The sequence below is a fragment of the Temnothorax longispinosus genome, chromosome 6 (assembly GCF_030848805.1).
Source record: "Temnothorax longispinosus isolate EJ_2023e chromosome 6, Tlon_JGU_v1, whole genome shotgun sequence".
Classification (NCBI taxonomy): domain Eukaryota; kingdom Metazoa; phylum Arthropoda; class Insecta; order Hymenoptera; family Formicidae; genus Temnothorax; species Temnothorax longispinosus.
In genome coordinates, this window is record NC_092363.1 from 4391028 (window position 1) to 4404605 (window position 13578).

The following is a 13578-nucleotide window of genomic DNA, read 5'->3' on the forward strand; positions in this document are numbered from 1 at the left end:
TTAAAAGACAATGATCAAAGCATAAAATCCACGTACAAAAATACAAATTATGAGATAATCAGGATCATACAAAAGATTGTAAGAAATTACCTGTGGGTATCAGGATTCGTGAATGTTCGCTCAATTTAACGGCGGATTTTCTCTTTTGCCTCATTCCGCGTGATCGACGATACATGCACAATTTCGTGGCATCTAGCATATTAGCATCTTTGTGGTATCGTCATCATGCATTAGGATTTTCTTCATATCCTATCTTCTGAAGAAGCCCCATCGAAAGTTCTTGATATGTTATGACTAGATGACATTCAGAGCACTAGGCAGAAATCACACACACACACACACACACACACACACACACACACACACACACACACACACACACACACACACACACACACATATATATATATATATATATATATATATATATATATATATATTCACGGCAAACCACATATATAACATCGTGTTATTTTTATAACCTATTTACGCAAACGTTACTTCTGTAGTAACTTACGATACGATAATTCCTCCGCGTAAACGGGAGATTTTATAGTAACTATTATGATTGGAAATCAAGAGCCACCGTTGAAAGTAGTGAAGGTTACGTTTCTCTGATTGAGAGACGACGACGTATCTTAATATGAATTACTGTAAGTTACTATAGATGTACTCACTCGCGTAAACATATAGTTCGACAACTTTTACAAGACAGCATATACGTACGTGTGCCATTTTGAATATACCTTCCTTCGTTTAAAGATCTCCTCGACATCTCTCTGTGGTTAATACTTTATATATTTCACTTACTACGTTTACACGCGAGCGTTACTTCTGTAGTAACGATAATTCCTTCGCGTAAACAGAATTTTCCTTCGCGTAAACGGGATTTTGTAGTAACTTACGATAATTTACTCCGCGTAAACGAGTGAATTATCGTAAGTTACTACAGAAGTAACGCTCGCGTAAACATACAGTTTGACAACTTTTACAAGACAGCATATACGTACGTGTTTGTACGATTTTGTAGATACACCTTCCTTCTTAAAGATCATCTATACCGTTTGTCACTGTCACGCACTGCGACAGTTTTATTAGGACTCGTTATTGAGATCTCAAAATCTCGGATACTCGCACTCATGCGTTCGCGTTTTAGGATTTATTCCTCGGAAGAGATCGCGTTGTTCACGTTCGAGACTGACGGATAAGACATAATAAGTATCGGAATCGACGAGTCGAAATAAACAGCGCGGATTACGCAACGTGTCATGAAAGTTCTCGTATGAAAGTCGATACGGACTGCCATTAGTATTAATAATTTCGCTTCGGTTGTCGTGGCATTAATTTCACGTTTCGACGTAGAAATGATACGTTTCACGTATTCCGATCAATATAGCAGAGCCAGTCGTTATCAATGCGGGGAAACTGCGACGATTTTCATATAAATCTCTTCGCAACCACCGCGCGACGGCAATCTGAGGTGCTGCGCTCGATCACACGTGAAAGGTATACGCGCTGCTGGGCGCCACCGATCGTAAATCGAATTTACCCAGTTTTCAAATGTGTGTGTTTCGCAACATTAACGCCGGCGCGCCGCATAACTTTATCCCAATAGCCATTCATCATCGCGTTTCAATAGAAATACGCAGTCAGACGGAATGCGCTCGCGGAACGTGAAAAAAAAGAGAGAGAGAGAGAGAGAGAAAGAGAAAGAGAAGATAGAAGGAAGACCTATCCCTCAGCGGCTCTCCTTTTTCATTCATTCTATGCATCGCGCCGTGAAAAAGTAAATACCGATGTGGAAAAACAAATCCGTACTTTGGAATCTACCCGCGTCGAACTTTCGTCTCGGCGAACTTTTAGAGGGTTCGGCAGGTGGAAAGGAAACGCGAAGGGCGAAGGGGGAGGGGGCGGGGAAGGCGAGTATCGTCTACGTGCTGGCACGTCGCTCATGCTAGCGAAAGAAAAAATTCGTAGGAAAGTAATTTGTGGGAGAAACTCAGCGTAAAGGGCGGATTGCTGCGAAGTCATCGCTCAGTCGCTTTGAAATCCAATTGGTAAAACGTGCGTAATCAAACCGAGAAATTACTTCGCCGCTGAAAATCGCGGAGGAAAAATTTCATTAAGATCTCATTGACACGCTTCCACGAGAAGTGGAACATTTTCTAAAAATAAAGAAAGTGTTACTTGAGAATCAGGGAAAGAATTCGGTTCAATTTAACATTTTACATCGCCTTAAGGGCTTTCGAGAGAAAGTTTAATTAAAATCTCGAGCAGTTTGCCGAGGTCGTACAGCAATTTCTTAAACTATTAAAGATGCCTTGTAGACTGCGGAAGAAATTTCAACAAATTTCATTGCTAATTATGCAAATAAAGGACAAAGACTTAATTAATTAGAGGATCCGTATAACATCTGCGCGACAGTCTAAACAATGCGCCGCGTATGACCGTACGAATTGTCCGTGTTTCCGTCCGAAATAGGTCGCGGTTTGAGATAACAGCTGCACCGCTTTTATGTCTGGGTATAGGGTTTCGCTTGCGTAATACGGACATTTTCACCGTGAGCGAGAAGGAGCCTGACGAATGCCGGGCGAAATCCGAAAAGCATCGTTGTCTGAATTTGTGGTTGTGCGTGACGGACAGCTCTGACCCGGGATGCATTATCCAACGCGTCGAGATCTATCCCCCTCACTCTTCTCCTTTCCTCGCTCTACTCTGGGGGAATACATGACAAGGGCCAGAGAAGTGGCGTTTGCAACAGTGCTATTTACCCCGACGCCTTCGGGAAGGAGATGTATATCCGCGAAAAAGAGATGGGTTTAACATAATAGAACGATTTTAATAATTCCCCGGTATAAATCAACGAATGTACACACGTCGGAATAACGTTACGTCCGCGTTTCAATAAACCGCAATGCAGCTCTGACGTTTTAATACGTCACTTTTCATAAAATAATAGTGAAAATAAACGTGCGTGCACGGGCGGTAAGTAATAAAGCGATATGGAAAACGGATGGAACGTTACGATTGAAATACGCGATTTAGCATGAATTAAATTTAACCTAATTCTTCTATACAATTTTATCGGCTGTAGCCCGACGGATAATCCGCTAAATCGATATACGACATCCGAAGTGCTAACATCGTCGAAAATGTCCGGAAAAGAGAGAGAGAGAGAGAGAGGAGGGGGAGGAAGGGAAGAGAAAAGAGAGAGAAAGAGCTCAATTGCCACGGTTAGCTCAGCAACGCCGCAAACCTGTGACCGTTTTCACCTCGCTAACATTCGCGATCGTAACTCACTTCTCTCACGCTATTTCGAGCTTTTCCCAGGTTGTTGCAACGAGCATTACGAAGGTAAAATTTCTCCATTGCGTTTCTGGCAACGGCTATTGAGGACAATTAGGAGAAATATCGATCGCGACTAGATGCGACGTGTTAATCCCCGGTCGTGGTCGTTTTTCCTGCCGAATTGTCGTGGCCACAATAGAAGTCTGGCGAGAAAAACGGCAGGTACGACCGAACGAGACGAAAATATGATCGACGAATTTTTATCTCGTTTCGCTAGACGCACGGCAGACACGAGCCGCGAACTCGGATATAAGCGAGCTGTATATATTTTTTTTTCGTACGGTCTCGCCAGCGGCCTCTGGCTTGATAATTGGAAGCGTTCAATTAGCGTACCTTAATTGCGGAGCGAACCGCACAACGCGGGTGCCGATTCTCAAACTACAATTAATGGCTATCACCTTTCTAATTAACGAGGAACGATGCTCGCGCGTGTATCGATCGTCGCGTGCGATAACAGAGGAAAAACGGCATCGCGAAGAATGGGTACAGCGAGGGATGCGAGAAAAGAATCGTGATCCAAAGATTACGCGAGTGAATCGATATATATAAGATCGAATGTATTAAAACCATTTAAAAATTATGTCCCTAAGTTCATGAAGCTTAAATATCTCTTATCGTTGAAGAAGGAATATCGAAACGATTTCCTTTCGGACTCTTATCAGAATTCTCTTCGATATTGTAGTTTCGTAGATAGATACGTATGTATATACAAGGCGACGCAAGCACGTGGAACGAAGCCAGGAAACGGGAAATGTTGAAGTCGAAGTAGCCGCTTTCCTTGGGAAATGCAATTTATCGTAACTGCGCTTTTTCTTTTGTCGCCCCATATGGCGAGCTCATCCCGTCGCAAAGATGAAAGAGAAAGAGAGAGAGAGGTGGTTATTCCAAAAGCGGAAGCTTTTATGCAATTGTGACGTTTTATTTTCCCGTCGTATAGAAATATGATTTATATCTTTTTTAATTTATAGATTTCTCTCTACGTTCAAATTAGTTGTTACTTTATTTTTTATTATTAATAAAAAAATCGTACATTTTGAGTGTCAATATTAATTATTTTATGTTTTATACATGTGTTTCTTCTCTCGAAGAGAAATTAAATTGTAACCACTTTTGCTACCTACGTATTGCAAGTTATAAGTCCTTCAAGTGATTCCAAAGCGGTGAAATCAATTGAGCGTCTCATCTCGTTGACGGAAACATACTCGCGTGTTCGAATTGTAAGAGAACTTCGTAAGACGATCTGTTCCGTCTCTCTCACAGAGGGATTAAACAACCATCGTTCCTGTCTGTCTCGGGGATTTCTTTGTATCCGTGAGCATTGGAAGACCCGTCCCCGCTGCGTCTCCATTATCAGGGCTTTGTAACATTTTGCTGGCATTTACTAAATTAAGGGGAGGGAGGGAACACAAAAGAGAAAGGAAAACGGGGAGAACGTTAGCGGATGGTCGCCGAGGGTGGCGGCGACAGAAGCGGCTGGGACCGAATCAAGAAATAATACTCCGCTGAGATAATGATGCGACATCTCCCCCCGCAATCTGTACCCGGGCCCGGGCATAGGGCCGACCCTTTAGCTTTCGCTCAGGCCGAGTCACTATCGAGAAAATAGTAACGCGATACTCGTGCGAACAGCGAAGAGTCGATCGATTTAACGGATTTACCACGGCTACCTAGGGAACGGCAAGGAAACTCTTCGTGGAACTTTTAATTACGACTAGGTTGCGTGAGAGATCTGAATCGGGATGGGAATCAGGAAATATTAAGAGATACGCGCATGTAAGAGAGTTTAGCATACGGTGTACAACGAGAACACAATTGATAAAGAACCGATAACGCGAGTAAGTTTCGAGTTAAGAATTCGTCATTGTCCGCGATATACATATAAAGTCGCAATATACAATTTCAGGCGCAATGTCTAAGGTTGTTACGTTTGAAGGATGAAATAGCAAATTCATTAATTCTGATTTCTGTTGACACGGCGTTTTTCATTTCCTCGACAACCATAATTGCCGAGATCGTCAGTTTCGATTTGTATTATATGTTTGCATTTCTTGCCGTTTTCTTCCGCGGCTCAAAGGCTCCGAATAAATTGCCTCTCTGCAAAGTGAAACATTTAGAGCGAGAGGATTCTGATCATCTTCTATAAAGCGAAGCAGACAAGTAAATAAGTCCGCGGTTTTCACGAACAATAATAACAAAAGTGGTAAACAGAAATATGCATGCAGTCGTGAAGTGGAACAGCCTGGATACTGCAAAATGAAAATGTTTCAAATATTTTCTCTCTCTCTCTCTCTCTCTCTCTCTCTCTCTCTCTCTCTTTCTCCCTCTCTCTCTCCATCCTCCATAAATATACGAGGCGCAATTCCATATCTATGCGACGATAATTATTATCCCGAAAGCTGATATCTGTGTAACGGGTAATCCCTCAAAGTTCAGATTATCCGATTACTCGATGACATCGGAAAATTCAATCAAACGGCACGATCCCCACACGCTTCGCACACGTAGAATTTTAATCACAGCAATCGTAAAAATCCGCAGCGTGGCACGTACATATACATACACGGTCCCAGCGCGCGCGCTGACGTAATACCTCTGTTCTCGGGCTTTGACGAGGGAACGTCGCAACTTTTCCCGGGGATTTTCATGGCGTGACATTTTATTACGGAGCCGGGAAAAAGTTCTACTTACATAGCTCCGACATATAGGGCGTCCCTCTTACTGTCCAGGTAGAGTGTCCTGTAGTATAGCATGCCGCAGCTGAATTCCCGCACGTGTTCTGAAAGCAAAAGTAAATAAGGGGATTAAATGCGACGTCGTAGCGTGGCGAAATTCATTTTCCGTACCGCGGGAACGCGGTGAAACCGCGGCCGCGTCGTCGCGGCCACGCCGCGCCGCGCCGCGCGCTCGGTAGATCGTTAGATTTTCATTACGACTTTTATAATAACGGCCGGATAGAGTAAGGCGCCGCCCTACCGCCCTGCCGACCTCGCCGGTAATCCGGCTAAAGTCAACTCTGACTTATCTCTACCGTAAACTCGTCGGAATTACACGGCACGTAACGCGCGCTCGACATTTTCGTTCCATCGGCCAGCGCGGATTCGCTGAAATCCGCGCCGTGAAAACGTCGAAGATCAACTCGCGCGATGAGCCGCATGTTAATATTAGCGAACGAAGCGCCCGCGGGAAAAACTTTCGCAATTGTCTTCTCTCGTTGTAAATGTAAGTCCTTGCGCTTCGGAACAAATTCTGGGGCAAAGGAAGTATTTAACTCTTCTCGAGTTTCGTGAAGTTTCGTGAAAATTTAAGAAGCGTACAATTCGTCCCTTTGCGATTTCAGTGAAAAGAATAAAAAAAAAAGAAGAATACATTGCACACTTTCAGACAAACGCGCGATAACTTCCGAACCGCTTAAGAATATCAGGTCAAATCGGTTATCATTTGCACGTTGACCTGAAACGCGTAGAATTCACGGGCCAGTGGAATTACCGCGCCAATGAGAAAGAACGGCTCGACGGCTCTTGCCAACTCCGTCTCTTCCTCTCCTTCTTTTTATCTCATCGACACTGATCTGCTTAACATATGAAAGAAAGCAGCCCCTTTCTAAATATACTCGTTCCACTCCGGGCTAACAGAGCGCGAACAATACTATATTTTATACGGTATCAGGAGGGGCCGACGTGGAATGAAAGGGGTTCTTACTCTGGAACAGAGCTACTCTTCCTGCGTATCTATACCTTGTTCCGTCTCTCTCCCCGCCAGTCTTTGTCTTTTTCTCTGCCCTCTCTCTTTCTCTCCCTTCTGCATCTCCACGCGCCAACCCTTCGCGTATTCTCTTTCCTTCGCGTGCGCGGGGAATGCAGAAACTTGCGATCTTGCTTTATCTCCGCGGAACGACCGACGTTACGCCACGGTCCCTCTAATGTCGGACTTATTCAAAACCGATGTGCTACCCATAGGTCGTTAGATCGGCCCAGATAGACCACGGCTAGACTGTGCTCCCTGAGGGATTTCGAAATTTATATTCACTCGCGAATACCGTACTCGCGTGCGCATTTATCTCCTTTTTTCCCCCGATTCGTCTGAATGCGCTCGCGCATTCTCGTTTTCCTCCTATACGCAGGCATGTTCCACGCAAATGTTATTTCGATCTTATCATCGTTATAAAATTGTATTGCCCACTACACTACGGAAGACAACATCCGCACCTGCCGGTCGTTGTATCCGAGTTAATATAACTGTTGCATCTCCTGACGGGGCCGCGGGCGTTTCTATTTCTGACCGCGGATAAAATTGGCCACGCCGCGACTCGCACGATTGTTAATGGGATAAACGTCGCCGCACGACGTAAGTTCTATTTATGTAGAGCCAGATTCGTCCCTTTGGTATAACGTTATTTATTAAGCGTGCAGAGTAAAGGAAATATACGTTCTGAATTGTAGTAATAACATGTCCCGTGTTGTATCCACATTTGTATGTTCATTCAGCAAAACTATTCTTGTAAGATATATGTAGTCAACCTAGTCAACGCGTAATTTATATAGCCACTCTCGCAGCACTTCGTTAAATGGTCACAATTAGAACTTTCTACGGTTTTACAATTTCGCCATCTCGAATGATTATTCGATAATTGTTACATTATTTTCGATTGCATCGCGTGCCAATATTTGCTTAATTAATTATATACGATACGTGTATAATATAAATAATTAATCGTTCAATATTGATGCGCCGCCGGAGAAATGTACATGGCGCCGCCGCCGTCGCCGTTGAGTTCTCCGACAAATATTTACCATCGTGTAATTTACTGCCATTAAAAGACATTCACGGCGCGTACGTGCGCAAACACACTGCCTACTTATCGTAAATTACTTGCAACGCACTCCCATAAGAACGTGCGCTGAACTTCGAGGGACGATACAATCGCTAATCGAGGTTGTTAACGGTGCGTGATAACGCCCTAACGACCCTAGTTGCGGAAACCATCCATTTGAATTCGGTGGTTCCGGCAACGGCCTAATACCTTTACAGTATTTCTTAATTAAGCACGCCGAGAGGGTATCAGCGACCTAGAATCGTTACGAATCTTGCTATCGCGGCCATTATATTTGATAAAAAAAAGGAGGGCTACAAAAACGGAGGTTGGCGGATGCAGAAACCATTGCCGTCGCAAATATATACACGTATAAATTATTTCTGTATTTCGTTGATTCAAGAGCCAAATGGTTATCCGGGCTATTTTTTATACTTATGCGCGCAATGTACATACATGTGTAGAAGATATACACGCGTACAATTATCTTGTGAAAATAAGAGCAGTTAGCTAATGAGCTGTTTATCAAGCTAAAACGAGAAGCCAGAAATTACTTTGAGGATAAACGTCGTTTTAGATTCTATATTCATTCAAGATAAATTTGGAATACATGCTATTTTTAGCCAAGCTATGGTTGATACTGTTAATTTAAATCCTACCAATTTTATGAGTTTCAATATGTAACGAGAGGACGATTCGCTCTTCAAATCCCTCTACGTTCACGTCATGCTCCAATTTCCTAGTCTTGTATACACGTTTTTGCATCTAAATGCATTTTCCTCAAAAGCCTTTAATCGCTGTTCGCATAACATCCGGCTTCGGCCCAAGCAATAAATAATCCGACTTTCTGGAAAACTCATTTGCTGTATCCTACAGTTATTTTATCATATATCTCATCAATATACGTTTATTTTCTCCCAATATACTAGAAAATGAATTCTATCAAGAATTTAATCGATTTTTTTCTGTATTTTTTTTCTGTATTCAAGATAATTGCAATATTCCGATATATTTTGGCGTAAGAACCGAGATGATAAATAGTGCAAGGATTAAATGTTTTTGAGAATATTTTATATACTCGGATAGTTTATCTTAGGTTTTTTTTTCACTAATCTGTATAAGTCACTCTTTCATAAATTTCGCAAAGTGCATTTGACGGTATAGACGGGATTTATGTAAAATTCGAGAAAGAAGCAAACCGCGTCGATGGTTGAATATAAATCGCGACAATAGAGATTATGAATCAATGAGCGGTGAATGGAATTGTCACGGGGAGGCAGACGATGAGAGTTCGGGTAACTGTATGAGCAATCAGGGATTTTTAGGAACTCTATCGTGATAGCTTTTGAAATCGCTTCGCATCCTCGTGAATCGATTTGAGGTCGATGTTATTCAAGTTTAATAAGCTCAACCGCGAGCACGAGCACACACACACATATATATATGTACCTTCGTGCTCTCATGAGAAAAGTCAACGCGACTGGATTACGGGATCGCTGAGATATAAAATCTTAATATACTATTTTCGACAATGCCCCAGGAGACATTATAAAACCGGTGGTTATTTTTGAAAGATTTACACCGTAGATTTGACCTGCCGCGCACGATTTTCGTCGAGATCGCTGTTAAATGTGAAGTCGTACAATCGTTTTTCGTGTTCGCGGATGATCTTTATGGCAGATTTATGCATAACGCGCGTCTCTTATCGGCAGCCAAACGAATCCTAGAGCACGTGCATAACCAATACGATCTCTCCCTATCACGTGCACGAAAGGAAATGCGAAACCATAAAGAGAGCCAGAGTTGCAATTGAATAAAGTGAGACCGGCGCGGCGCGGCGGCGGGGCCCAAATTCAGCCCGCACAATGGCAGATTAGGCGCGCGATCATTTTTTACATTCGTCTGGCTTCGTTCCAGCTGACACCGGCATATGGCCGCCAAAGATTACGAGGGTACCGCTGCGCCGCCGCCGCCGCCGCGGCCGTGTCCAATTTCCAACGTTATTATTATTTTAATCCCTTGAGCCCGAGGCAAGGTGCCGCGCCGCACCCGCGGCGGATAGCGAAAATATTCTCCATCGCGGTAATTTCAATTGCAAAAGCGCCCTACGATCCATCTCGCTGCGTGCGGTATCCACCGCCACTGACTTTGAAAAATGAGATACATTCTGCGCGATGCATGGCGCGAGCGATCAAATAGATTTCACGTATAATATATGCAAAGAAACGTATTATGTCAAGAACTCTTGTGTTTAAGATTAACAAATTACCCGGTAACAGTAAGACGTATTGCAACGCTTTCGCGATTCGTATGAACTTCCGTGTGAGTTACACGAGTCATTTTTAACAGATATTTCCTTCGAAAAAAAAGACAGATGCATTTTTATTGCGCAGAGCACTTACTTTTCGATTGAAGGTACATACGGCAACAAAATTCGGAACAAGGTAACACGATACAAGGAGAGGGGAGAAAGGAGGGGGAGATCGAATGTCTCTGGAGTCTCGATTCGCAATCGCACTTCGGTCAAGGCACGATCATCGCGTGGGATAGAAACCTGCTGACGCGTTTCGAGGACCTTTTATCCGGTGTGAAACGCGTCTTCTATCCTCCGTGTCTGTCAGGAGTTGGTTCAGACGAGAGGGGTCAAACTAGGCGTGTGTATGCGCACATACTCGACCACCTCGGCCGCGGCTCTTGACAGAATTGACATGTTTGGAACTCGTCTACTCCGCTTGCGGATTCGCCGGACCCCCGACACGACAATACACTCTTCTCAAAACCGAAAGTCCCGGTGCGAGCGCCCCCGGATATTGTGCTAACTTTCCAGGTTTCCCGGAGTATCGATCATGGCGTGCGTCCGATACCTGTCGTTCGTGTCGTTAATCGAATTTGCCAAGAACAGTGGTGGATAAACAGTTCAAGTGGTCTCAAATGGAGCAGCATTTAGGGACGTTACGGTTGAAGTCTCTCTATCAGTTAACACGCTGTTAACGTTCCTCGTTCTACGATATCGCTGGGCTGAAATTTAAGAGCATCGAGACTCTCGTACCTTGTTTTTCGGAACACGTGCGGGAACCGAGCGTAACTATGACGACGATTACAATTTCATTTCACCCTCGTGGCACGAGTTCTGATCGAAGGTTGCCAGGTGCGTGCGAATTCACGTTTCGCCCCGGTTATAGAATCGACTACCGGGGTAACTGGGGGAGGCTGCGGATTAAATGGGAGGCGAGGGTAGTCGACCGGAGAAACAGTTCTCAGAATGCGAACGGGCTGCCGTTTACATTCGGAAGATGCAGGGGGCGAGTATTTTGCAGCAACAATTTTGATAATAACCCGCTGCTTTCCGACCCGTTTGCCTAATAAACCGACAAACGTGAATGAACGACTGGTCAAAAGGAGGAATTCGAGGTAATCGTTGGCAATCTGCGGAATCAGATGGAGAAAAAGTATATAGGGTGGAGTAACGTCGCGAAACGTAATTGCGTAAGAGTATAGTAATCAAAATTTTGAAAGAGCAACGAAGGTTGAAATAGAAATATCTCAGTCGGTCTAGGCTGAACGGCGCGCGAAGAGAGGAAAAGAAGCGGAAGAGGAGTGGGGTTTCGTTGACAAAGTAAGTATAACATAGGTATGACGAAGCAAAGGGAGAAAAGGAAAGGGAGCAAAAAGAGAATCTAAAAGAGGGACGTAAGAGAGGGTGAAAGCGGAGATGAAATGGGGCAAAGCGTGGCTGGTGCGCGGCGCACCGCCACGTCACGCCCTTCTCATTAATCAACCCTCTCCTGGGCGTCTCTCTGTCTCTATTTCTCTCCTTTTCTATCCCTCTATTTATCGTATCCATTCTCGCTGTCACACTTACAAGATCGTTTACTTCGCGGAATTTGATTATCGCATATTTTAATTTAGATAATAGGGGCCCACGGCGCTTAAGAAAATGTGTAAGGATGATGGGTGACACTTTGATCGGTCGATCAATATGCGCGTTTATAAATTTAGAATTGCACGTCGGACGCCTGCTAATTTGTTACCTAAATTAAATACAAATAAGGTTGAAAACTTTACGAGAATATTCGTTAACATAGATGCGAAATGCAAACAGTTCTATTGGTATATGACAGTTCAATTTAGTTAAAGACTCATTAGGTTAATGCATCGCCGTCATGCAGTTGTACCAGATTTGGATCAGATTTACTCCATGGGTCACGTATCAGAAGCACGAAGTGGAAACACTATTCTAGCCTCCTCCCCCACTCCCTTCCTCCCCATCGCCTTTGCACCATTCTTAGTTAGTGTACGAACATGAGACTCCTTGATAGTTCCTCACAGCGAACTATGAACTTGCGTAATTGGTAGCACGATATCCTCTCCCTATAATTGATCAAATTGTATAGAGTCACAACATATTACCGAGAGAGTCATTCCGCCAATGAAGTCGGATTATTTATAATATAGACTCGACATAAATGGAGAAGCCCATTTTCAGAAAATATTTTTATCGTTTCTCTTCCACACACACACATACACACACACATGCACACATACATAGAAGATCTGATATCCCATCGTTATTGGATAGGGAAAATTGAGTATCTATTTTTAAATCCAAAATTGATTTTGTGTGATATATCTCTTGATCCTTTTTTATCTGATAAATTGAGATTAAAATAATTCAACAAAAGAGGTCAATATGTAAAATGGTATTGTATCGTTCCGCGCAAGTTAAATATCATCCTTAAATATCCCGCTGGAAATTGCGAGATAAAATGCGATTAAAAAATGTTCTAACTCGTCAGAGGGAAATATTTGAATTGATACGACGTTTGTTACAAGTATAATCGACAATGTCAAAGTCGAGTTGCGCAAAATGGGGCTGGCATTTGTAATGCCGGCGCAGCGACGCACCGGTATAAAATGGAGATTGGTCGAAAAGCGAATTATAGCGCGACCACCGCCGCACCGGTTGACAGCTCTCGCACAGTTTCACGTTCGATACTGCAACAGTCATGGCTCGACCTCAATAATAATAAGCATTTCGATTGATCCTTTGCACGATTCAATTGTTATTCTGGCGTTTTCACGTACGTGAACATCTACTGCGTTTGACAGACATGTTACTCCACAGATACAACCTGCGCGTTGCGCGTATTGATATTTTTGCTTTATTATTAATTATTTATGTTAAAAAGAATTAAAAGAAGGAGGAGGGAAGAGGTTGTCTGTTGTTTCAATTTTCTAGAGCCGATTTTCGTTTCATACTCTTATGCGAAAAGATTATTGAAAAGAGCTATCGGTTTTAGCTTATCCGTTATCGATTTTATCCTCAAAGTGACTACGGAATCTATCGCTCGCGATAAAGCCTGCGTACCGCGCGCACATTAAAATATCCTCGTCGACAAACATATCGGCGTCAGGGACGA

The 13578-nt window shown here is 43.3% G+C and overlaps 1 protein-coding gene across 3 annotated transcripts in view; it reads right to left on the reverse strand.

Moving 5' to 3' along the window:
• Positions 1–13578, reverse strand: part of Sema2a (Semaphorin 2a) — a 254585-nt gene that overhangs the window by 29164 nt on the left and 211843 nt on the right. For all 3 annotated transcript variants that reach the window (XM_071781046.1, XM_071781048.1, XM_071781047.1), the window contains one exon: positions 6037–6124. In XM_071781046.1, coding sequence (XP_071637147.1) covers positions 6037–6124 — 88 coding nt within the window. The remainder of the gene's footprint in view (positions 1–6036; positions 6125–13578) is intronic.